Source organism: Miniopterus natalensis, chromosome 16 (genome assembly GCF_054644295.1).
Source record: "Miniopterus natalensis isolate mMinNat1 chromosome 16, mMinNat1.hap1, whole genome shotgun sequence".
In the NCBI taxonomy this organism is placed as follows: domain Eukaryota; kingdom Metazoa; phylum Chordata; class Mammalia; order Chiroptera; family Miniopteridae; genus Miniopterus; species Miniopterus natalensis.
Genome location: NC_142096.1, coordinates 31,905,424 through 31,931,276, shown reverse-complemented (window position 1 = coordinate 31,931,276; position 25,853 = coordinate 31,905,424). Strand labels below are relative to the sequence as shown.

Here is a 25,853-nt window from a genome sequence, read left to right as displayed (position 1 = left end):
ATCTGTTTTATTGTAGAGAAGAAGAAAAACAGGATCAGCCACATAATCGGTTTGTGTTGTGTTGTTGGGGCCTAGCAGCTGTCTAGGAGTTAGTCTGTCTGGAGGTCTGTTGTCCCCTTAGGGACAGCGTTCCTCCCTTGCTCTCTGCTGTGACATTCCACAGTGACACCTCCCCCACCCCCATCTTTTCTGCTGCTGAGTGGCGTGAACCTTTTGGCTTCTGCTGTCATCGCTCTGCTTGTCATCTCTCTCTTTATGTCATTGTGACTTCTGTTCCCACTAAGTACTGACTCACAACGTCTCCAGTTTAGTCCCCTGTCAGAGAAAAGGTGAGTCTAATCTCTAGTCCAGTTCCTGTTCATTGGATGCCACCCAGTCTGCAGATGGGCTGCTCTTTGTGGGGTAGGCCTCCTGACCAATCAGCTGTGGCTTCCAGTGCGGGGGTGAGGGTGGGGGGGTGTCAAGCGGTGGAAACTAGGGCAGCGTCTGCGTTTAAAAATGTTAAAAGGCATAAAAAAGTGCCTGGGACAGGAATTTTGAAAATCCAAAGGGATCATAAGTGACAGCTACCTCGCTTGGCCTGACTTACAGAATGTACAGCTCTTCTCCAGGAGACCATGTGCCCTGGTTCCAGATGCATCGGTGCCCTCCCCCAGCTCCCACCAGTGGAGGAGAGGTGCTCAGACCCCTTTAACCACAACACAGGAAGGCAGGGGGTCGGGTGTTGGCAGAAGATGAACCTTTGGAGCGGAGCCTGCTATGCCTCTGATTCGGGGAACTGTTTGGAAATGGACACCACTTCCAAGGCCTTGGAGAATGGTGTCTCTTTGACAGTAGGGTGATGCTGATAAAGGCGTGCCTTGGTATCGGGCAAAGCATTCCCGTTAGAGGGGATACGTGAACAGAGGCGCCAGGAAAGCAGAGGAAATAGTGACTCCCAAGATTCTGAGTCTGATTTGGGGAAGTTAAGGATGAGAAAGGTCAGTGAGTGTCTGGAAACCCTGGAGGGTGCTTGGGCTTGATTTGATAGTGGGGAGCTGCTGAAAAGTCTGGAGAGCTGGGCAGTGACATTGATTCAACAAATATTTATTCATGTCAAGGACTGTTCTAGGAACTTTGGGATAGATCAGTGCACAAAATAAACCAAAAAGAAATTCCTGCCCCTTTAGCTCATCTTCCAGTAGGAAGAGATGGTCACTAATCAAGATGCCCAGTGACTGTATTATATAGTATGTTAGGTAAGACGTTACTGAAAATTAAACAGAGCAGGATGATGGGTACTGATTATGTGTGTGGGGGTTTAGGAAAGCGCAGTGTGATTTTAAGCAGGTGGGCAAGGTAGGATCAGTGAGCAAGTGGCAGACAACAGGTAGTTCAGTGGGGAGAACAGTCTGGAAAGCCAGGTTCTAAGTTCTATGGCATTGAATTTATTTGGTGCTTCCCTTTGGGAGTGGAATTTCTTTTCCATTAGGTTGTGTATTTTTGTAACTTAGCAAAGAAGCCCAGCAGATAACTAGCCTGATAAGCTCTGCTTTGTTTTTTATTAGACACTGAGAGATACAACTTCTGATTCTTTACCACCAGGAGCCCAGTGTTTCTCGAAGTGTATTCATGGACCACCCGTATCAGAATCACTTGGGATATGAGTTAAACATGTGGATGCCTGGGCCCTGCCCTGGACCATCTTGGAGGCAGAGCGGGATGCTGGTTAAGAACACAGGCTTAAGATAGTCTGTTATTGTAACAGTACAGCTCCCCTGAACCATAGCTGGTCAGGTGACTGAAAGGAGCTGACGCCTACTCATTTCTGAGATGCCCCGAGGTGAACCTGCCTTAGTTGCAGCCAGAATGAGCCTTGATTCAAGTAGAGTTTCTCAGGGAGGCAGATCCTGGTTTCTGTGGTTGAAAACTCTTGGTTTTAGCCCTGGCCGGTGTGGCTCAGTTGGTTGGGCATCCTCTGCACTCAAAGGTTGCTGGTTCGATTCCTGGTCAGGGCATGTGCCTGGGTTGCTGGCTTGATCACCAGTAGGGGCCATGCAGGAGGCAGCTGATCCATGTTTCGCTCTCACATCGATGGTTCTCTCCCTCTCCCTTCCTCTCTTTCTAAAAATCAATAAAAAATATTTTTTAAAAAACACTGTTTCAGATGGAAGTGTTGCAGGCATCCACTGTCTTCCTGCCTCTCTTCCTCAGCGTGATCTCAGGCCACAGAACAAATGCTACAAGAAGTCAGTTTAAACAGGGTTTTTGTTTTTGTTTAAAAGTTAAAAAGATGTGGCAGAGAAAAATCGTTAGGGCCTGGGTCAGTTTGTTTAAAGCATTTGTCTTCCTGTTAAGCTCGTCATGATCACCACACTCTCTGGCCGTTCTGCCCTGTGCAGTTCTTGTCCTTTGCTTTCAACATCTCAAAATTTGGAGACTAGATTTGCCCAGAGGATTGTTTTTCCAAACCAAATCCTCTTAAGGAGAATCTGAATTTGGAATTGCTGCCTCTTTGACCAGCATGCTGGTTACATGTTTAGAACCTGCTTCAGGGACATGCTGGGGCCCCGCCTGCCTTCTTAGAAATCTGTGGAAGAACCAGGGCTGCCAGTAGTGATTGTATCGTTGGACAGGGGTGGGTTTGCCATCTTGCTTGCCTGTTTTCACTGTGTTTTTTAAAAATAAGAAAAGACTTGAAGGATCAAGTGTAGGCCTTGAATGTGGTGTCCTACTTCTGTACTGAATGGATGTCTGATTCTGTTCAGTTTTAGAAAGATGCTAGACCCCTGGCCTGTGCTGTGAGCCACCCTCGCTGGTGGGGGAGCAGTCTCTGGAGATGACAGCTCTTCCTAGAATTATAATAATAGTCTTCTTTAGCCAGAAAGCAGACATTCGAGCCACTGTGATACTTGAAAAAATGCAGTGGAGGAATTTAACCAGGTCTGCCCAAGTGATTGTCTCCTTTGCGTTAATAATGGGGCTTGATAATTAAGTCATCCTTTCTTTTATCATGAGCTCAGACCTGCCCTGGAAACTACACAAAAAGGTGCTTTCTTTGGTCCTTCAGATATGCTTGAATTGTTGGTAATAGGCCTCGTGGACGAGTCTCAGTGCCCTGGGTATTTTCCCCCAGGTAGAGCGGCCGAGTGAGTGAAATGCGTGGTTATTTTTTCTTTTTTAAAAATTAGTAGATTATTTTTAGAGCAGTTGTAGGTTTACAGAAACTGAATAGATAGTATTGAGAATCCCCATATCTGCCCCTTCCCCTAGATTCCCCTATTAGTGTGGTACGTATGTGATAACTGATTAACTGTTATTGATACTTTATTATTAACTGAAGTCCATAGTTTACATGCTAATGTCTAACCACTATGCAGAACACCTAAAACTAATACTAAACGTCAACTGTAATTGGAAAAAACATAGAGTGAATCAGTTTGGTGATTGGTTAGTAGTCTTAGCCATCAAAGTAAAGTTATTAAACTATACACCTAGTTCTTTATTTTGAACTTCCTGGGACAACGTGACCGTAATTGTGTGATTTCAGAGTTCTGGGTACTTCCCAGCAGTGCGTTTCTCCACTCCCTGCTCCCTCCCACTCTGCGTCCTCAATTATCCTGCCCTTTCACCCCAGAGGGAAGAAAGAGCGTTATATGCTGGAAGAAAGAGCGTTATATGCTGTTCTGATAAATACGTTTGGTAGTGATGTTTGATAAAACTGAGAAAACTCAGTAAGGAGCGTTCACAACAATAAATCCAGGTGTCATGACAGTCAGATGTTTAAAAGTTTCAGGTTCTTAGTCTTATGCCAGGGGACAGAGAGGCTGTTTGAAGCCTCCCAGCCATTGATTTGGTTTTGAGGTGTTCTGCCTTAAAAAGGAAATATGGGAGATTTGCTTTACAAGGGAAAATATGTGAAATGCGTCATTGGAAATGGTATTTCTTAACAAGAGTTGCAGGTTCAGATAGAGATACTATACATTTATTTTAATATGTTTTTATTGATTTTAGAGAGAGAGGAAGGGAGAGGGATATAGAGAGAGAAACATTGATGAGATATTGATTGGCTGCCTCCTGCATGCCCCCTACTGGGGATCAAGCCCGAAACCCAGGCATGTGCCCTGATCGGGAATCGAACTGGGGACCTCTTGTTTCATGGGTCGACACTCAACCACTGAGCCACAACAGCTGGGCGAGATGCTATACATTTTGGCATGACATGATTTCTTAATAAAATTTAGGATAAAATGGGCAATATTCGTGCTGTGTATTTTGTGAATGGCCCCCCACTGGAGAGACCTAATTAAGTTATTAGAGTTTAGGAGCAAGCTCAGCTGCCTAGATGTCTGACTTGCTGGTGGAGTATTTGGAGTATGTTTGTTATGCCTCAGCTTGCTGATGATTGAAGTTCATGGCCAAATATTAATTTTAAATAAGTGCCTGCTGGTCTGGAGCTACTCCCCCATTCCCCGAAGGAAAAACGTTTCATCGAGCCTCCAGTTGCTGGGAATAGCTGGGTAAGCATTGTGGAAGTTTTTCCAAATTAAAATCTGGTCTGCCAGCTCATTTATTCCTTCTAGGTTCTGATAGTCGGGTGTGTTTATGCCCCCTCCAGAGCTCTCCTTACAGCCAGTCAGCAAATTGGAAACATTTAGCTTGGAAGAAACCTCTTTATCTTCCAATAATCTCACCGGAGAGACCACTGTGGTCTTAAATTCATTGTTAATACTCGTAGACAGAATAGCCTGCTCTCATCCCCTTATTCCGGAGCCATTGCTCCAGACTGTTTATATGGCTGTAAGTCCAGACTCTAAGTAATTCCCCGGTTGAAAAAGCCAGACAGGTGTGCACCCACCCTGTCGTGATATAGCCAGTTCTGTCTTCTGGTCCAAACTTGCACACTTTGTAAGCTGTTAGGATAACAGGAAAACAGAAACACACACCCAACAAGCAAAAGCTCTTTGGTTACAAAATGTGTCTCTTGTTTTCAAGGAGATACCTATTTAGGAAGTGCTAAGAGCACGTGGAATGACAGGTATTATGAGTTTGCTCAAGCTTTATCCTAAGGCACATTGGGCCGCTGCTGTCCAAATGCAAGCATCAGCAGTCACTAGAGCTTGTCCAAGGGCAGACTCTCGTCCCCACCCCACATCTATGCAGTTGGGAGGAATCTGTCCTTGAACACGGTCCCCAGGTGGTCTGTGAACATGTGAAAGTGGGAGAACTTTTCCTTGAGCCTGTCGTCATGGAAACCACCAGGGTGAGGAGGGACCAGAAAACTTCACCTGAAACTGTGGTTATAAAATGAAAAATACAGATATTGCAGTTAATGATCTGGGTACCTAAGGAGTATCGAGCTATCTTGCTGTGAGTTCCTGATGTGCTAATTAAACTTCTCCAGTCTGAGAACAGGAACACGGCCTTAACAGATAAGAGGCCACCTCGGTGAAATAGTGAGACCTCTTTGTACATTTTGGAATCTAGTCTCCGACTCCCTGGCAAGCTCTGTGGCCTGCCCCCCACTTGCAAACATTCGTACCTGTTTTTGTTCTTTCATACGGCCTCTCTTCTCTTTGGGTTTTTCCTTAACAGTCTCAGGGGCCCCATGTTGATATCTTTGGCCCTAACCTTTTTCGGAGTCAGAAGGCTGACTGTTGACCCTTAAAAGTCTCCTGAGCATTGTAAACCAAACCTGCCTGGATGGGATCCATTCTTGGATCATCTGAGGGCTCCTTTCTCCCTCCTTCCATCCATCTCTTTTGCCACCATCGTAATGAATGCTGTCACTGTCTTACACAACAGGTACAGCTGGGCTCCAGAATCTTGTGGTGATCCCTCTGTGTGTCTTGCAATATGTCTTTGCTCTTCTGTTCCCCCTGTTGTTCCCTGGAGCACACTCTTAGTATTAGTCCGCTCAGGTTGCCCCAACAGAATGCCATAGACTGGGCGGCTTAAACAACAGAAGGCTATTCTTTCACAGTTCTGGGGGCTGGAAGTCCAAGATCAAGGTGCGAGCAGGGTTGGTTTCTGGTGTGGACTCTCTCCCAGGCTTGCAGATGGCCGCCTTCTCCCAGCGTCCTCATGGCCTTTACTTGTACTTGGGCATCCCTAGTGTCTCATCCTCTCCCTATAAGGACGTCATTCCTGTTGGATTAGGGTCCCATCCTGTGACCACATTTCACCTTAATTACCTCCTTAAAGGCCCTGTCTGCAAAAACACAGTCACTGTGGATTAGGACCTCAACATTTGAATTTTGGGAGACAACGCAATTCAGTTCTTGGAAATAGTTTCGCTGATTTCCCATCTCCTCTCCTTAATCTGTCTTCATTCAGAGGCCAGAAGATGTTCCTAAAGCACAGCTGTGAGCATCTCCCACCGACTGCTACTAAATTGATGTAGATGCAGGGTGAGGAGGATTATTGCGAGGACGTGTTTGGGCTCCATCTTTCATTTCTCAATTCCTTAGGTTTACTCATCTGGAAATCGGAGAGGCCATCACTAACCCTGTGTTGCTAAGGATGAACTAAACGCTAACAAATATTTTTGCTAAAACTGTGGCCACACTCCTCAGCAGGGCTCCATCACAGGGCCACTCCAAAAGTGGTCCCCTCTGGCAGCCTCCCATCACGTGGAGTTTATCAGTGATGTAGACTCTGCGTTGTCATGAGACCCCCAGGTGATTTGTGCCCGAGGTCCTGGCTCCTTACCTGGTTCTTAACCACAGTCCACTTTCTCCTGTTCCAGAAAAGACACAGGCCTTGGAGGCAGACCACCTGGTTTCACATCCCAGGTCCTCACCTACAGCTTTTGTGGGTGTGTATGTTTGAAGGAACTGTGCTTTGTTTCTTGTCTGAAAAAAATGGAGAGAGCCCTAGCTTTTGCCTCGTAGAGATTTTGAGGCTTACTAGAGAAAGTAAGGAGGTGTTTATTAGCCGCAGCCTCCGTACTGTCTTATCCTGACTGTGGAACATCCTCCTGGCCATCCTCTGGGAAGGTGTGATCAGTGAAGGATGCGGTATTGAGACTCCTTTACCTCTGAGGGTCAGCCAGCCCCTGCTTCAGTGGAAGGTAGAGTGAGTGAATCCTTCCAGTTCTCAGAAGTGGCCGGGAACCAGGATGGGCCTGTATATCTAAGTCTCTAAAGAGGTTTATTTTAGGGAATGGGCTCACATGATTACAGAGGCTAAAAAGTCCTGAGATCTGTAGTTGGCAGGCTGGAGATCCAGGAGAGCTGATGAGGTAAAAATTCTAGTCCAAGGCCAAGTTCAAAGGCAGAAGACTAATGTCCCAGCCTGAAGATAGACAGGCAGAGGGACTGAATTCTCCCTTCTCAGCTTTCTTGTTCAATGCATGTCTTCACTGGTTTGGATGAGGCCCACCCACACTGGGGAGGGCAGTCAGCCTTGCTCAGTCCGTAGATTCAAGTGTTAATTCCATCCATAATGAACCTCACAGACACAACCATAGCAATGCTTAATCTGAACATTTCATGGCCCAGTCAAATGGACACAAAAATTGACCATTATATATGGACTCTTGGATTCCTGTTTTCTATGATTTATCAGTTCGCTCTCCTTAATTAGGTTGATGGTTAAATTGTCCTGTATTTGCTCAGCCAGAGCACCTTCCTGCTAGCTGCTCTGGTGACACGTCACTGTGTCTGCTATCAGTGGCCTGCTCTCCTACTGGGTAATGACATCGTCTGTCTCTGTGCCCCTTGAGGCCCCCCAAGTGAATTTTTGTATGTGTTTTATAGCTTTTACATCAGACCATCCCTTAAGTATCTTTCAAAATTAGGGAGGACCTACCCAGACCTATTTGAGTGATGTGTTAATGGGCAGGTGGAAACTTAATATTCTTTATACTCATTTGTGCTTCCTGCATTTCCATTTGCAAGAGCATGAGTCATCTAATGGGTTGTTTCTCTGTAGTTTGCACTTTGCTGGCCAGACTGTTAATGGCTGAGCTGCCCAGGGGCGCCCTCTGCTGACAGTGCTGTGCATAATAACACTTTTCTGGGGTTGTGTGATGTGGATTTCTCCTGACAGTTTTCTTTCTTTTGGCTAGTTGGTCTCTCTTTCTTGCCAGTTATTACACATTTATGGATCATACAATACAGAGAGTTTCAGAACCTTCTTTGTTTACTGAATACCTCAAGAATATCTTTCCCTGTGAAATATATACATGTCCACACCATCATGTTAATATTTGCATAATTTTCTATTTTATATGGATGTTCTATTTAGTATTTAAATAACCCACCGTTAGTAGGCATGCGTGCTGTTTTTCTTCCATTTCAGGTAGCACTGGAATGGACATCCCTTGTATGTATACCATTCATGGGTGACTTATAAGTTGAGCTTGATAAGTGGGTAGGAATTTGACGGGTAGAAATACAAGGAAAAATGTCCCTAGTTTGAGAAAATCGTCTTCGCCAAGTTTAAAATATGTGGTGGGGGTAGCAGTGGGAAATGGTTGGAAATAGGACTTCTTCTACTGAAATAATAGACTCCAACTTGAACCATAAATGGAGTAACACAGAAATTTATTTGTTTATAACTGGGAAGTAAGGGTAGCTGGATTGAGGGGCTCAGATTCGGCTGCTCCATCCCTTGCCTGTCGCTGTTTCTTCTTTGGTCCCTACCTAGTCTCAGCACTGGGTCTGTTTACCTGGGCAGAGAAAGTGCTCCCGACCCCTGCAAACTGGCATGTGACCCCTGAGGTTACAGGGAGTCAGTTTCTCTCATTGCCGTTCCTGTGAACGTCAGGGAAGGCCTGTAGGTGGCGCTGTTTAGGTCAGCCGTCTACCCCCAGGCCAGTGCCTGTGAGCTGGGGGTGGGGAGCCAGGACACAGGTGGGAACTGTGGGGGACTCCCCCGTGGAGCAGATGAGGTGGAGTTCCTCAAGGAAAGGAGGCACCTATACGTCAAGCAGCAGGCACCTATATGTCATAGGTGGGGCGGGTCTCTACCAACGCACTCCAGGTAGGTCTGCAAGGGGATGTCAGTGACTCACAAAGAGGAAAGGACACAAAAGGCATGGAGTGCAAGTTGGATGAACAGTTCTGGTGGCGCCCCCTTGGAAAACAGGAAGACTTGGAAACAATTTCTCTGAGCCCAGGCCTCTGTGACTCAGGATCTCGAACTCAGACACAGGAACATCATGGGGAAAACTGGTGAACTCGGTCTGGCCCCTGTTGATATTGAAGTACCTTTGGAACACCCACGTGGTAATGTCTAGCAGTTCAGGACCACATCTTTCCTGGTTTTTCCTCCTTTGGGCCCACAGCAGGAAACAGAAAGAGCTGCCACTAAGTCAAAGGTTTTGCCCCCTTGCCTGGACTGTAGCAGTAGACTGTCTCCAAGGCCCCCTCTCTTCCAGCCTCTTTCTACCTACAGTGCATCCCATACACCATTTCCAGACTGATCTTCATAAAGCTCTTTATCCTGTCGCTAGGTGGCTCAAACGCCTGCAGGGGCTTCTTTGCACATTGTATTAAGTATAAAAGTTTGTCACTCAAGGTCTTTAATGGTCTGTCCCTCAAACTACATTTTCATTTTTTGTATCTTACAACTTCTCCTTGGTACCTGAACCTTGAGTCAACTGGATTTCTGCCACTCCATTGCCATGTCCCACAGTTTCTCCACCTCTGGCCTCTGTTGCGCTTTCCTCACGTGCTAGAATGTCTTGGCGAGGATCTGACCCGGGAACGATAGCAAAGCAGCAGGCTGTTATATATTTGTCCTGAGATTGCAGGTAGAGTAGTAATTTCAGGTATCACTTAAATTCTAAATCCCCATATTTTATATGCAAGGCTTTCTTCGTTCCACGTTGATCAGAGCCAAACCTTCAGGGTGGGTACCACCATGGAGAATTGGTGCCCACCTGCCAGCGAGGACGAAGACACAGAGGGGCTGGTGTGCGTCCCATTCTGTGTGTTGCTGCTATAGCCTCAAGAGCTGGGAGGAGAGAGGGCTTCCAGGAAGAGGAGGCGTTTCTGCCTGGGTCTTGAAAGATGAATGACTTTATTTAGAGAGCAGAAAAAAGGCGGCATTTCAGGCAGAGTGTGTAGTATGGCCTTCGAAACTGCAGGTCAAGAGCTTGGGGTTTTCGTGGGACAGTGCAAGTGTGGAGGTGGCTGTGGCTTACATTGTATGTCAGTATTGATGCCCCTGTCTTAGTTCAGGCTGCTCTAATAAATTACCACAGACTGCATGGCTTACAACAGACACTTATTTCTCATAGTTCTGGAGGTCAGGCAGTCCAAGATCAGGTGTCGGTGGATTTGATTCCTGGTCCGAGCCCTTGTCTTGGTTGGTAGACGGATGTCGTCTTATTGTGTCTTCACATGGTGAAGAGAGACTTGTGAAACTTGTGGCTCTAGGAGAAAGAGTGGGGTTGGAGAAACGCTTTTTCTACCAATTAGTTAGTGACCGGTGCAGAGAGTACTGAGAGGACAGCGACCCCATTAACCACTCTCTGGTCCAGGGACATAACTGCGGGGCCTGTCCTATCACAGTAACACACACTGTGGACCTCAAAACATAAGACAGTTCATTCTTTCAAACAATAATAAAATTATTCTAGTTCTAAATATGGAATGAACAGCCTTTATAGTTGCCCAAATTTGGGTGTCTTTTAGGAGAAATATACAGATTGTTTTTGTTGTTAAAAATCAACTTTTTACAAACTTAAGATAAAGACTTGCCAAGAATAGAGTACAAGATGAAAGTGTAAAAAAAAAAAAATATATGAATCACAAGTTGGGACGAATATAGACTGTCTTGGTGCATGTATAGTTTATACACTAGACACAGTTTTGTTTCTTTTTAATGCTTAAAATATTTTAGATTTCCTGTTTGCTTGCAATCCAGGGAGAGTATATTGAGTTCCTTTTTTATCGGGTAGATGTGAAAAGGTAGAAAGCTCTTTTTATCGTTGTGCAGTGACCACACCCATCTGAGGGGTGGTCCCCTTTATCTTTACATCCTCAATAGGTGAGCCATGGGGTGGAAGCAGGCCACAGGTTCCTGGAGCAAAGGCCCAAGTGCCCGTGGGAAGGGTCTGCTGAGACACTGCTGTGGAAACGAATCTGGTGACTTAGACATTTTGTCTGACAGGCGGAGCGGGGCCCAGGCCTCTGCACAAAGGGAGACACTCTTTTCCTGCCCATCTGCGCACAGCTTTGTGGCACCTGCAGAGAGGCGTGGCCTGAGTTCAGCAAAGAAGGTGCAGGAAAACTGGGCGCTCTGGCTTCAGAGTTGATTCTCCTCTTTGCAGTACATGTGACCAGAACACGGTCTTTCAAGAAGAGGAGGAGAAGGGAAGGGGAGGGATGGCAGGTCAGACTGAGATTTCATTACACCGGGTCAGACATGGCTTTAGGTAAAATAATAGCGGAAATACAGCTTTTATTCTGTACCTAGCTGTACTCAGAGAGCTGATCGCGAACGCGGGAAGCTTGTCTTTAGAGCTGCGGTGTAATCCCGGTGCAGAGATGCATCGCCCAGCTGGCGCTGGGCAGATTACTGGCTGGTAATCCTTCCTTGTCCTAGAGGATTAGGTCTGCCCTGGTGTCGTTTTGGTCAGCTGACTGGTTTAAAAAAAACCCCAACCTGGTAGTTTCTTGTGACAGTGCCCGTGTGGCGTTGCTGGAACTGGCCGTACCTGTGGGCGGCGGCGCAGGACCTGGCTCTCCTTTGTTGACCCAGGAAAGCGCCGCTCCCACCGCTGGTTCCTTGTTGGCCCAGTGAGCAGCAGGTGGGGAGCAGAGCCCTTCTGACGTCGCTGGGAGGAGTCATTTCTCAAACCAGCCTGTGTGACCTGTGGGTGTGAGGCTCTGGAAGGAAGCCCCTGGGCCAGGAGGCCGCTCTCTAAATCCAGGGTGGACTCTTCGGCCAGGCGGAGATGTGGCCCGAAGCTGAAGGACACCCACTGGTGGCCAAGCCATGCGCTCTGCACTCTGGAATGGACCTCGGGACAATGGAGCCCGACGAGGACTACCAGTCCCCCTTTGATTTTGCTGCCGGGGTGAACAAAGAGTACTTGTACCTGTCTCCCAGCGGACACCCATCGCCCCCTGGATCGCCTGTTCTGCAGAAACTTGGTAACATGAGTTTTCCCAAGTTCACTTGGCTGTAATAAAACCTGGACCCCACGCGGGGTTGGCCTGGCTTTGAAATGATCAGTGTAAAGATGGATCAGGGTGTTGAAACTGGTGAACAGAGCTGTTACAGATTTCAGCACAGAGACAGATGGCTCCCCACATATGTAGTTTGTGCATATAGGTGTCCATGCAGAATGTGTGCGTGGGCTTTAGATCTCCAAGGTGGTACTGTTCATATGAGCATGCGAGTTCTGATCGCTCTGAATTCATGGGGCTGATAAATAATAAAAAAGGGGGGAGCTGAAGGCCTTTGTTTCCAGCCACCTGTATACTTTAGGAAGACTCCTACCCCGGATTGTCTTTGCTAAGATGACAACATTCCAGGCCCTCCTTATGAAGGTGCCTCTGGATTCGGTTCTGGAGTACTGAGATCAACATTCAAAAGTACCCAGGCAAGAGGTTTTTTAAGTAGAAAAACTCTAAGTGGCTGTTTCTTTGGTCATTCCTGCATCCAGCTGTGTGAGTGTTCTGGGGGCCAGGCTACGAAGTCAGGGGTCTGGGTTTGAGCGTTCTGGGGGCCTGGCTGCAGTCAGGGGTCTGGGTTTGAGTGTTCTGGGGGCCAGGCTGTTGTCAGGGGTATGGGTGCATGAGCACTGGCAGCACAGAACTGGGCACAGCCTGAGCCACCACCCAGACCAGTCCTCTCGTCACAGCTGACACTTGGTGACAGGGAAATGACTTCCTCTGTAACTTGCCAGAGAATTAAGCAGATTTTCCTAGAAGTTCATTTTTTTCCTTATAACATTTTGCTCTTTGTAAGCTTAAAAGGTAGGTAATTTAGGAAACAACTAGTAAAGGATCCAGCATGAAACCAGGTCATCAGTGTTCAGGTTGCGGGTTTGCAGTCTTCCTCTGAGGGATTGCTGGCAACCTGTAGCCACCCTTGGGGTGTCCTTTGGATTTCCAGGCAGGGGAAATGTGGAGAATACCAGTTAGAGCTGGTCTCTAGAAGTTGGGGGCTGGTAGGCAGCAGTGAGGTATCCACTGGGGCCACCTAGGACCTCTGTCACAAGGGGGAGGTCACCCCTATGCCTGGCCCCTAAACAGATGGAGCATCCTGACTTCTAAATCCTGTGTGCAGAAAATACTTCAAAGGCAACACACATGGGAATGGGGAAGCTTGAGCTCCGTGACAGAGTGAGGCCCAAGTGACAGGGCCGTGGAGGCCAGGACCATAGTCACCTGACTTCAGGTCGAGCTTGGGATCAGCCTGCAGGGGTGTAGGGCATGTGAGGTCCCAGGAGGGTCGGTGCTGCCAGTCTTAGTTCCTGTCTGTTCTCTTCTCGTTGGATCTGTCTCAGCTCCTTCCTTTCACTTTCCCTGTTGTCTCAGTTGCTGCCTTTGGATGTTTTTTGTTAAAACAGAAGCGGCGGTGGGGCTGGGTATGTCCCCAGGCACATTGGCAACAATTAGTATTGCTATTCCCAGGAGCAACCTGTAGGGGGCTGGGCTCATGGGTTAAAAACAGAATTATGAAACAGCAAGCGACCAACAGAAACCAAACTCAGGTACCCACCAGTGCTCAGATTTAGCGGTTAGCTTCAGCTGGAAAAAAGGAGGGGAGAGAGCATTAAAACAAACAGAAACCACCATAAGCAGTGGCCTAGTAAGAACATGGTGATTCTCCAGTATGCAAATGGAGTGGGGACCTGGATTAGTCATCCCCAGTCTCTGTTCCTGGGGCCCCTCAGGGCGCACGTAGCCTGCCATCCGTTTGAACATCAGCTGATGTGTGGGGTCTAGATGGAATGAATCCTGTGTCTTCCGTGTGTTGGTTCTTTGTGTATATGTAGGAGCTCTCAGGATGGATCCATCACCGGTCCATTTAAAAGCTTGTGTGGCTTTTAGCGGCTATGCATTTTCTTAATCAGCAGACAAGTAGTGCTCATAAAAGGACTGACGTTAAAAGGAATCCTTCTCAGAAAGGTTGGGGATGAGGGTCTGAAACACATATTCTTTGATATTTATCCAAAATGCCGTCATGGGGCCATTGAGAAAATGATAAGATTTAATCTATGGGCATAGTGTTCCTAAGAAGCAATCTGCATGCAGGATAGGATGGGGGCCAGTGGCTGGAGCAGAAAGAGGTCTTTATCAGGTCGGTACAGCCAGCTCACATTCAGAAGTGCCTTAGACTTCTTGATCCCCAGCCCTTGTCAATGCAAATGTCAATGGCCGGAGCAGAACTTACCCTTCCCGTGTGTGGTGAATTCTGAGATTTTAAACTGCCCCACTGATTCCTTTAAAAATGCTCATTTGGTCCTGCTAAGTGAGTTTCACAACCCATAGGCTGAAAAACACTGATTTCTAGTAAGTTTCAGAATCTGGAATATAAGCTCCATTAGGGATGCCAGTCTTTGTTGTTCACTGTTTTCCTCAGCACCTGGAATAGTGCTTGACACCTGTGGCTTGACAGATATTTATTGAATGAATTAATGGATGGATAGCGAATGGATGGATGATTGAATGACATGGTGTGAAACTGGCAGACTAGTTCACACTCCAGTCCATTTTACAGATGTGAGCATTGAGGCCAAGAGAGGTGTTGTAAAGTCCCCACACCACGAAGCTCAATTCTTAAGCCAGTGTTTGGTTCGTTGTTTTTTTTTCTTTAGTTCCCACTATTTTGTCCTTTGTGGTAAGGAAGTTATAGAATAGGTTACTCTGGTCAAGGGTTTTACTGGAGGGTGGGGGTGTTTTGTTGATTCTTGATGTGCCACGTGGACCTCAACATTCTGTTTCCAGTCTGCAGTGTTCGATCAGAATAGGCGTGTCCAAGGTTGGTAGCTGGGGTCCTTTGTTTCATTTTCTCTTTCCTTCTGTGATCACCTACAAGGATAATTTCCCTAATGATATTTACATAGGATCTCTCTTCCTCTTAAGAATTTTCTGGTGTACAGAAGGATGCAGCTGCAATAATCACCTTGGGTTATTTCTAGTGATTGCAGGAAATAGGAGCCATTTAAAAATCTGACATATTAGTTTTATGCAATCATTTTAAAACCTAAAAGCACTGAAAAAAACCCCACGAAACGGAAATTCCTTAGCTCAGGGTCGTCCTTGTCGCTGTTTTATTTCCCTTTGTGATTTCTGCTCTGGGTCGTGCTCTTCCGTTTAGGGAAGCAGTGATCACTTCTTGAAAGTTTTTCATGATTGTAAAGGTCTTAAGAAGCAAACATGTCTGTGGTTTGCTAAGTAAAAATCAGCACAGAATTAAAGAAATGTAAACCCTCCTTTTACTTAGAGAGGAAATTGAAGAGTGGAAGTGACTTCCTCCCTGGGGACCCCCAATCTCTACATGGCTGACCTCTCGCTTCTCTTTTGTGGGGTGTCCCCTTATGAGTTTTACACTGATTAGGGTTTTGGGGAATGATGGTTCCGAAGGCATTGACTGATTTTTATTTTATTTTATTTTTTTAAGATGAAGGAGATTTAAGGGTCCGTTTAGGAATACCTGGAGGAGGCAAGTCAAGCATTTGGAAGTACTGATGTGTTCTGCCTTTGCGATCTCTTCTTCCCCCACTGTTTCTGTGAGGGGGCTTTGGGAGGTGAAGTTTTGGGGGGGCAACCTTTTCTGGGGTAGGGAGTTGAGTGCTGTTCAGGCGCTGCTGTCAGAGCTGGTCTCAGGAGCAGGTCTGGGCCTCCAGTTCCCTTTCCCTTTGTGCTTTAGTGCCCTGTGCCCCCCTCCTCAGCCCCGCCCCCGCCCAGGGCATCTCCTGGGTTCTTGGGTCTTCCTCAGGTGGGTTGGGTCAGGGATCCTCAGCTTTCCTGTTTCTGGTTCCTGCTGCCTCCACTCCAGCCGCCTATCTTTCTTGCTAATGGTTTTACTGATCTCACCCTGGACAAACACGGGAAAATGACAGCTTCAGGAACTGAAAAGTCTCCATGGCTTGTGCTCCTGAATCTCTTCTGAAGAGAATCGGTGTGAAACAGGAGGTAGCAGATGCTCTCTTGCCTTAAGTCCCTGGGTTTCCCCTGGGGCAGGCGTATTGTTCCCCCACCTTCTACTTTGGGCATTTGGCCACTTCAGGAGCTGATGTTGAGATGACTTTGGTTGTATTCAGGGGGTGTCTGTGTGCCAGGCACTGTGCAGGAGGTGCCACACGGCTAACGATGCAGGATTGGAACTCAGTGCCGGGGTCCCCTGTCGCCCAGCCCCACGTGCAGTAGACATTAACACGTAGGGCATTATACCCAGAGCAGGGCCTGGGCCCTGGGGTCCAGTTGACATGCAATATTATAGTAGTTTCAGGTATACAGCCTAGTGGTTAGACATTTATATAACTTGTGAAGTTATTACCCTGATAAGTGATAAGATACTGTACATAGTTATTACAATATTATTGACAGTCTTCCCTATGCTGTACTTTACATCCCTGTGGCTGTTTTATAACTACCAATTTGTCCTTCTCAATGCTTCACCTTTCTCACCCAGCCCCCCAATCTCCTCTCCCATCTGGCAACCATCAGTTTGTTCTCTGTATCTATGAGTCTGTTCTGTTTGTTCATTTATTTATTTTTTTATTTGTATTTTTTAGATTCCACATGTAGGTGAAATCATATGGCATTTGTCTTCCTCTGACTTAGTTTACTCAGCACAATACCCTCTAAGTCCATCCATGCTGTCCCAGATGGCAAGATTTCATTGTTTTTCATGGCCGAGTCATGTTCCGTTGCATATATGCACCACCTCTTCATCTACTCATCTACCGATGAGCACTTGGGTTGCTTCCATATCTTGGCTGTTGTCAATAGTGCTGCTGTGAACATACGGGTGCAGGTGTCTTTTCAGTTTAGCATAAAACAACAGAAATTTCTTATGTCTCAGTTCTGGAGGCTGGTGGTCACCACAGTCCTGGGCATTCTTGGCTTGTGGCTGCATCGCTCCAGTCTCTGTGTCTATCATCCTGCAGTGTCCTTTGTGTCTCTGTGTCTTTACGGAATGTTCTACTTTCTTGGTCTCTGGTTCCAAGTGTCCTCCTCCTTATAAGGAAACAATGAGGGCCCACGCTAACCCAATAGGATCTCGTCTTGATTACACCTGCAAAGACCCTGTTTGCAGGCATCGGGGGTTAGGAAGTCGAGTATATCCTTTTTGGAGGACACAGCTTAACTCACAACACCATCTGACTTCAAAGCTCATGCTTATCTCTTTCTATTCTTAAAATAACCTCTGTCCCCGGTCTCTTCTTCTTCATACGATAAATATGCAAAATTCTTTTCAGATCTAAAATTGCATGACAGTGGCTGCAGAGGTTTTAATTGATGATCGCAGAAAGTCTTGAAGGAAGCAGCTGGTCTAAAGTGGATGAAAGACCAGGGACTGTTGGGGTGGCTATTCCAACAGTGGGGACTTGGGCCGTACCCATGGCACCTGAGCGGGGGGGTGCTCACCAGACTTCCCATCACGGCTTCCCTGTAATCGTAGGTTCAAAATTTGTTTAAAAAGGCTTTGCTTCCTTGCCTGGTTGACGTTTTAGGGAGTACGTGGTTTGCAGGTGGCTGTCCATGGGAACACACAGAGAAACTTCGCATTAGTAAATCCATAACCAGTGAACCAGCTCACATGGAACAGTGTTAACATTCGCTCTGTCCCAGGCCCTGGTGGGAGAAGAGAAGGTAAGGGTGTGGCATCAGGGCTGTGTCGCTAGGCTAGAGACCAGTTCACTGCTGAAACCTAACCTCACCCTTCCCAGGCCTTCCTTGCTCTTCAGCACATTCCCGCTGAAGCTGGAAACCCGAGAACTTCATTTTCCTCAGATTACTAACAAGTTTCTCGAAGTCTGAAGCATCATGTTTCAGCACATCTAAGACACCACCGACATTTTAAAAATTTTACACCCTTCTCTTTTAATCTTAAAAAACAAATGTATTATCTCAGTTCCCATGAGTCTGTAGTCTGGAAGATACCACAGATTTTAAGATGAACCATTGTTTTATGTTTCATTAAGGAAAAAAATTTTCTTTGAGTTAAACTAAAAAAAGCTTTATTTTCACTTAAGATTTCAATTTTATTCTCCTGAACATTCTTTTAGCTTTATTCAGACACATAACACTCCTGTGCATACTTTTTAAAGAAAAATGAGTGGAAACATCTCCACGTGCCCTAACTTACCTGCATTGCTTGTCAACTAGGAATAAGCCATGTCTGCTTTGTTTATTGAATAAATTGCAAAATGCCCATGATGCAGCCTTTCTTTTTTAAAAAAAGTATGTTTTTATTGATTTTTAGAGGGAGAGGAAGGAAGAGGGATAGAGAAATAGAAACATTGATGGGAGAGAAACATCATCGATTGGCTATGTGAAGGAGGAGTTTAGAGTCACAAAGACCTGTGTTTAAATCTCACCTCTGACTGAGCAAATTACTAACCCCGGAGGACCTCAGTTTCCTAAATAAATAAATAACCACTCCGGCTGCTGGTGGTAAGGTTCTTTTTTTTAAAATTTTGTATGAGATGGCATGGAAATCTCCCTCGCTGGCTGGTGTGTTAGACCTCAGTAAATATTCGTCATATTTTGTCTTCCATGTTTTAAAAATAGCTTTCCTCAGGTTCTGAGGAGGAACATTAAATTCAATAATCAATAAGAATTCTTTTGATTACTTAAAGTTTTGAGTAATGAATACATTAAAAACGTTCCCATTTCCCAACTTTCATGTTGTGAGAAATTAATATCTTTTCTCCCCCAAAGCCAGGCTTCATCTCTCCAATAAGTACTGCACTCTTACTGAATGTAGGGGAAATGGGGTAATACCTAGAAAAACCTCTAAGACACAGGTGGGATTCGCAGGTTTGGGGAAACTGCCATTTGGACATGATGAAGCGATTGCTTTCCATCTCAGGTTCCCGTGTTTTTTTTTACTTTGTGCAGGGCCTTATTTATTGTCGCTTCTAGTAGCTTCCCAAGTCTGACCTTTTAGCCCGGACTCTGTTTGCACTTTGGAAATCAATGATTTGAAGAATGTTCAAAATCCTAATCAAATCATGTTTTCAGATGTGACCATGGGCAGGCTGGCTTCTGTAAGCTTCAGGTACCTCACCTGCAAGTGGTCAGGGGGATCCCTCCTCTTGGACGTGTTGCATGAGTGTGAATCGCCTGCCCTCCATGGTGGCTGTGGTAGTTAATACTCTGCCAGAGTCACGACTGCCGGTTGATCTCAGTGTCTACCATTCTGTTCTTCACATCCTTTATTTTCCATTATTTCCCTCAGTTGAAACCTCACCTTTAAATGATGTTGATAATTTGCTGCCACCTGCAGGCTGATACAGAACAAGCAGAACATGTAATGATGTGCTAACTTTTTTCTATTCTGAATATAAAATCTCAAGGTCATCTTGGAGGATCTGAAGCCAGCTGTGGGCAACCCCATGACCCCATTTCCTGAGACCTTGTTTTTCCCTGGTACTCTAACTAAATACTTGAGTAGTATTAGAATCCCCTTAGATTCTTTCTAGAATTGGGCAGCTGTGCATAAAGTTTTACTTAGTAATCAGATACTGCAGTTTCCTTAAGTAGATTTGCAGAATGCTGTTTATTAGAAAATATGAAAGAGTCTTTGTTATTTAAGGCATGGTTTAGTTCTGAGTTTTGGGTTTTTTGAGGGGTGTCTTGTTCTAGTTGGAAAACTCGAAAGGTCTGAGCAAAACATTGAAAATAAATAATGTTTTTAAGGAACTCATATGGTTCTTCCTATGATTGCTGTCTGTATGCTTGTCTCCCATTTTCAACCTCACTCCTTTGCAATGTAACCTGGTGTTGGGTATACACTTGCAAGCACGTATGGACCCCCTTGATGGTTTCTCACAGTACCTCGCATAGTGCCTTGCTCACAGTTTGGATCTTCTAGAGCTGGAGTCTAAGGTCCCACTGTCAGATAGCAGGGGATGGGCCCAGTAAGGCCTGGGTGCTGAACTACAGGTTGGACTTTGTCTCGAAAACCATAGGGGATGACTAAAGGATTTTAAGCCAGGGAATGACGTGATGAGATTTCTATCCTAGAAATATTATTCAGGCGGCCTGTCCTAAGCTATTTCAGAGGGAACTTATAGACACAATTATTCTTTGAGCCTTGCCACCCCTGATTGTACCTGTCTGGTGGTGTCTCTGCGGGAGAGGGCTCAGTCCTGGTCTGTTCCCCACTCCAGTTTGCGGTTTCAGATTGTTTTGTTTGTATTACTTCGATGCCTTTAACAATTCTGTAAACACCGTTCAGGTAGGCACTGTTTTGATACAGTTACGCTAGCGATTAGTTATTATAATTACTACCTACCATTATGCAGTTAATATACAATAGACTGTTTCGCAAGTGTCTTTGTACCTCTTACAGGATGTAGGTACTCACTGTGTTGGCCACTGCTCTTAGGCTGGCCACGGTGCTGGGTCCTGTTGAATGGTGCGGTGTTCTTCCTTCTTCCTGCCTGCCTGGCTGCGAGGCCATCTACTGCTGGCACCCAGCTCTGGGCGGGTGCACATAGCTGCCATGGCAGCGCCAGCATTTCTCAGAAGTGGATGTGGGGGTTGGGTAGGATGGGGAACATCCATAGTGTCTTTAATGCTCAATGGCATGAAGAGGGGGAGACCTTCCTCTGGCCCTCCACATAAAAGCATCTGCTGCTGTGGGAGACCATGAGAACACAAACAGGTGACATGGGAACGGACAGGTACACTGTGATGCGGTGTAGAATTTAAGGGGGCACGCAGAAGCTCAGTGATCAAGATAAGTAACATGTTAATAAGATATTTCAAAAAATTAAAAGCAATGTAAAGAAACCCATGATGAACAAAATACTAAAATTTTAAATAAACATAAGCGCAGGCCCAGCCAGTGTGACTCAGTGGTTGAGCGTCGGCCCATGCGGCAAGAGGTCGCAGGTTTGATTCCCAGTCAAGCCGCGTGCTGGGGTTGCGGGCTCGATCCCCAGCACGGTGAGTGTGGGAGGCAGCCGATCAATGTTGATGTTTCTCTCTCATCGATGTTTCTACCTCTCTCTCCCCCCCTTCCTCTCTCTCTAAAATCAATAAAAACATATTAAAGCAAAGACAAGAGCAGGAGCAGTGCTGTGCAAAGCTATTTTGGAGCCTGTGGCTTAAAGAAAAAGTCAAATTTAAAATTCGGGTATTTTATTCATCTTGGATTCTGTGAATTAATTCTGACTTTTACAAATGATTGCATTAAAATATTTAAGCTGTTCATATTGAGTTTTTTGGTGCCCCCTTAAATTTTGCACCCAGGGTGTGGGGGGCCTCACAGGCCTCACCCTACCACTGAGCGCGGCTGGCTGGGTGGGCAGAGGGGAGGACAGGTGCTGGGAGGCAGCTGCCTCCTGGGTGTTCTCCAGAAATACTGGAAATACTGACTTCTTCCGATGGACGGGCAGACGCAGGCTCTGCTCCAGGGCGATGGGCACCACTGGGGTTGGTCTTAAATAATGTGGAGAATTGACGTGGGTGTTGGTCTTTTCTCTGAATATACACATTAGGAATTTTTAAAGGGTATCTGGATAATATATATATACATATATGGTGGGGCAAAAGTAGGTTTACGGTTGTGAGTATGCAAAACAGAGTTTATTCTTGTATTATTATTTATTATTGTATTATTTTCCATACAGACAACTGTAAACCTACTTTTGCCCACAGGGTGTCCCAAAAAATGTATACACACTTTGAATAATTAGAAAAGCTGTGTTTAATAAATACACTTCATTTTCAAAATGTGATAGAATTAGCTGTTAAAGTGTGTATACATTTTTTGGGATACCTTGTATATCTATAAAGCTGCAAGAAGGTGTTTCCTACACCTACTACCTAATGGAAAGAAATAGAATAAAGCTTCTTCAGGCACCGAGTCTGCTCAGCATTTCTCCCGCCCGAGGCGGTTCAGCGTGGGTCTGACAGCCAGAGGAAGCTCAAGCCACCCAGAGCTCCCCTCTTGCTGCATCACTGGTTTAGCATTTCAGGCCCTGCCAAGATCCCCTTCCTGGACTCGTCCCTCTTCTGCTTTGCAGTGACTAGATCCTGACCGAGGTCATGAACAGAAGCTGAGCGAATGCTGTATTTTCTCAGTTCGTATTTTGGCAAAGTCTAAGCGGGTGGCTTTTAGTGCTTAGCACCAAGTCTTCTGTGGTCTCCTCTCGGGGAGCTCGGTGGCTCAGGGTTCAGGCAGCTGATGCGCGGATCCAGCCTCGTTGGCTTGACTCTGGCTGGGCCAGTGGGGAGCGTAAAGGAAGGTTGTGCTCAGCTTTCGTGTCTTACAGGCTTTTTTTTTGTAACCCCAACAAGGTCTGCTGAGAACAGACTCAGCGCCCGAGGCCGGAGAAGATGTTGCTGCTACCATCGGTGCCACGGAGACCCTGTCTGAGGATGAACAAGAAGAGCTCAGGAGAGAGCTTGCAAAGGTGAAGAACATCCTGCTTCGTACTGAAAATAGAGCGTCTTTGTTTCCCTAAAGCGCGTGGTGATGTCTTGTAGTCAGCGCCGGGGAGAGAGCAGCGCATGTGCACTTGCCCTGGAGCGGGGAGAGCAGTGGGAGGGAGAGGTGTCACTTCGTTTTGACATGAGAGAAGGCGTGTACGGGTGACGGGGGCCTGGGAGGCAGGGTGAGAGGGAGGAAAGGGATGAGAGAGGCCATGGTGAACGTCTTTCAAGGGCTCCTCCTACAGTAATACGCTTGGCTTTTTACGTCAGTGACTTTGTTCTACCCTTGGCTGTGGTTTGGATATAGGCACCTTCGAACCTTCTCTCTTTCTTTCTCTCACAATTAACCACTCTAAAGTGTACAGCTCCGTGGCGTTTAGCACATTCATAATGTGCAGCTGTCACCTCTGTCTCGTTCCAAAACATTTCCAGCAACCCCAGAGGAGACCCGAATTCACAAAGCGGGAGTCCCCCAGTCTTCCCCCCTCAGCTCCTGCTAATCTCTTTCTATCGATTGACCTGTTCTGGGTATTTTATATAATTAGAATTTTACAACAGTTGACCTTTTATCTGGCTTCACTCAGCATATTTGTGAGGTTCAGCTTCATATCGCACGTGTTGGTACTTCACTGCTTTTGACTGCTGAATAATATTCCATCTTCTGTGTCTGCCACATTTTGTTTGTCCATTCATCCATTGATGGACATTTGGGTGGTTTCCACCTTCTGACTCTCATAGAGGCAGAGGAACATTTGTGTAAAAGGACTTGTTTGCATACCTATTTTCAGTTCCTTCAGCTATAGACTTAGAAGTGGAGATGCTGTGTCATACGGTGATTCCATAGGACTTTTGGGGGCACCCTCAAAACTGTCTTCCACAGCAGGGACACCATTTCACATCTGCATCAGCAGTTTCTGTACATCCTTGCTGCCAACATTAGTTATTTTCTGTCTTTTATTATAACCATCCTAGTGAGTATTAAGTGATACCATATCTCATTGTGGTTTTGATACGGTTCCTCTAGTGACTAATGATATTGAGCATCTTTTCATGTGCTTATTAGCCATTTGTGTATCTTTTTTAGAGAAATGTCTATTCAAATCCTTTGTCTAGTTTTTCAAAAATTGGTGTTTTTCTTGGCCTTTTTTGTTGTTAAGAGCTCTATGAGATTTGTGAGTGTATGATTTTCAGATGTTTTCTCCCATTTCATGTGTTGCCTTTTCACTCTCTTCATAGTGTTTTATTGCACAAAAGTTTCACATTTCGATGAAGTCCAATTTATTTTTACTTTAATTGCTTGTGCTTTTGGTGTTATAGCTAAGAACCCAATTCCAAAATTCAGATCATAAAGATTTTTATCCATGTTTTCTTCTAAGATTCTTAGCTCTTATATTTAAGCTTTTGATCCATTTTGAGTTAATTTCTGTATATGGTTTGTTGGCATACAATTGCTCATAGTACTGTTCTCTTATGACCCTTTTTATTTCTGTAAGATCGGTGGTAATGTTGCCACTTTCATTTCTGATTTTAGTTATTTATGTCTTCACTTTTATTTTTTCCATCACTCCAGCCTGTCAATTTTGTTGATCTTTTTAAAGAACCAGTTTTTGGTTTCCTTGATCTTCTCTGTTGTTTTTCTGTTCTCTATTTTGTTTATCTTCACTCTAACCTTTATTCCCTTCCTTCTGTTAGCTTTGGGTTTAGTTTGCTTTTCTCTTCCTAATTCCTCAAGGTTTAAAACCATATTATTGATTTGAGAACCTTGCTGTTTCTTAAATGCAGGCCTTTAGAGCGGTCAGTTTCCCTCTGAGCACCACTTTCACTGCACCCATAAGTCTTAATGTGTTCTGATTAATTCTTAAAAACATATAAATGATCAAAACTGACCCTCCGAAAAAATAGAAAACCTGAACAGACCCACGACATGTAAAGAGATTATATCAGTAATCAAAAACGTCCAAAAAAAAAGTATAAGACCAGATGGGTTTACTGATGGATTTTATCAAGCATTTGAAAGAATTAATGGCAATTAGTTCTTCCACAAAATAGCAGAGGGTAACATCTTCCTAACTCATTCTAAAGGCCTGTATTAGCCTGATACAGAAATTGGACACATCATAATCTCACTGTGTCCCTCCTGTACTCAGGGCTTCTGTATCCAAGTCTTTTCCAGCTTTCCTCCCAATGTTCTTTCACCTCTCAAGCTAGACTCTTGAATGAGAGAGCTCCGATGAGTCAAGCATCTCTTTTCACACCAGGCGCATGGCTGTTTGTTGGCCACTCGGTGGGACGGCTGTCCACTCTCACCATCTAGCCGAGGCTCGTCAGTCAGCATCAGAGGTCCACAGGGGACTTCCACAGGGACCTCCCGGGGAGACAGCTTGATTTATTTATGAATGTGGCTTTGACAGGCACTGGGACTGACAGTTCTTGCATAAACTCATGAACTATGCAAAGAGGTTGGGTTTTGTGCATGTTTTGGGGGACGATGGAGATTAGTTTGACTTAGGGTGCAAATACAAGTTCTTATGGGCATTTGAGTATAAATATCCAGCAAGACATGTGGACCAGAGGTCAGGAGAGGATGCTGAATAATGTGAATATTATCTGTGTAGAGATTCGAGTCCTAAGCCTCCATGAGACAGCTGATTAAGGAAGTATAGGGACAGGGGAGAGGACAGCTCCCCATGCAACAACTCCACACGGAAGTGTGTAGAAGAGAAAAGAGGAGCCCTGCAGGAGAGACATCATGTAACCAGTTTACTTAGCAACATAGCCTGTGTTATTTTTAAGGCGACAAGATAAATGAATCAAAAAATGTTTCAAAATGCCTTGAGAATTTTCAGTATTGTTTTGCACTAATAACCTTAATTTATCGAATGACCTTGCTGTGTTCTCCCCCCAACTCCGTCCTCACAGGTAGAAGAAGAGATTCAGACCCTCTCTCAGGTGTTAGCAGCAAAAGAGAAGCACCTGGCAGAGATCAAGCGGAAACTCGGGATCAATTCCCTCCAGGAGCTCAGGCAGAACATCGCCAAAGGGTGGCAAGACGTGACCGCGACGCCTGCGTAGGTCCCCTGACCACACGCTGGTCCAGAGGATGCGAAGGACGCGCTTGCTCCTCTTGTGTGGGGAGGGGAATAGAGAGGCAGTGAGGCCGATTCTGCAGCTTTTCTTTGTACGAAACAGGGCACTTTCCCCTAGCTCTCAAGCGTACCTGACTCTCCTGTAACATTGTCCTCCCAGACTGTTGTAGGGACTAGAAAGAAAACCAGCCTTGTACGCGAG

General features: G+C 45.6%; 1 protein-coding gene across 3 annotated transcripts in view; it reads left to right on the top strand.

Annotated features, from left to right (window-relative positions):
- Positions 1-25,853, top strand: part of TPD52 (tumor protein D52) — a 66,489-nt gene that overhangs the window by 29,472 nt on the left and 11,164 nt on the right. For all 3 annotated transcript variants that reach the window (XM_087825463.1, XM_087825461.1, XM_087825460.1), the window contains exons 2-3: positions 22,431-22,546; positions 25,485-25,633. In XM_087825463.1, the coding sequence (XP_087681589.1) occupies positions 22,431-22,546; positions 25,485-25,633 (265 nt within the window). The remainder of the gene's footprint in view (positions 1-22,430; positions 22,547-25,484; positions 25,634-25,853) is intronic.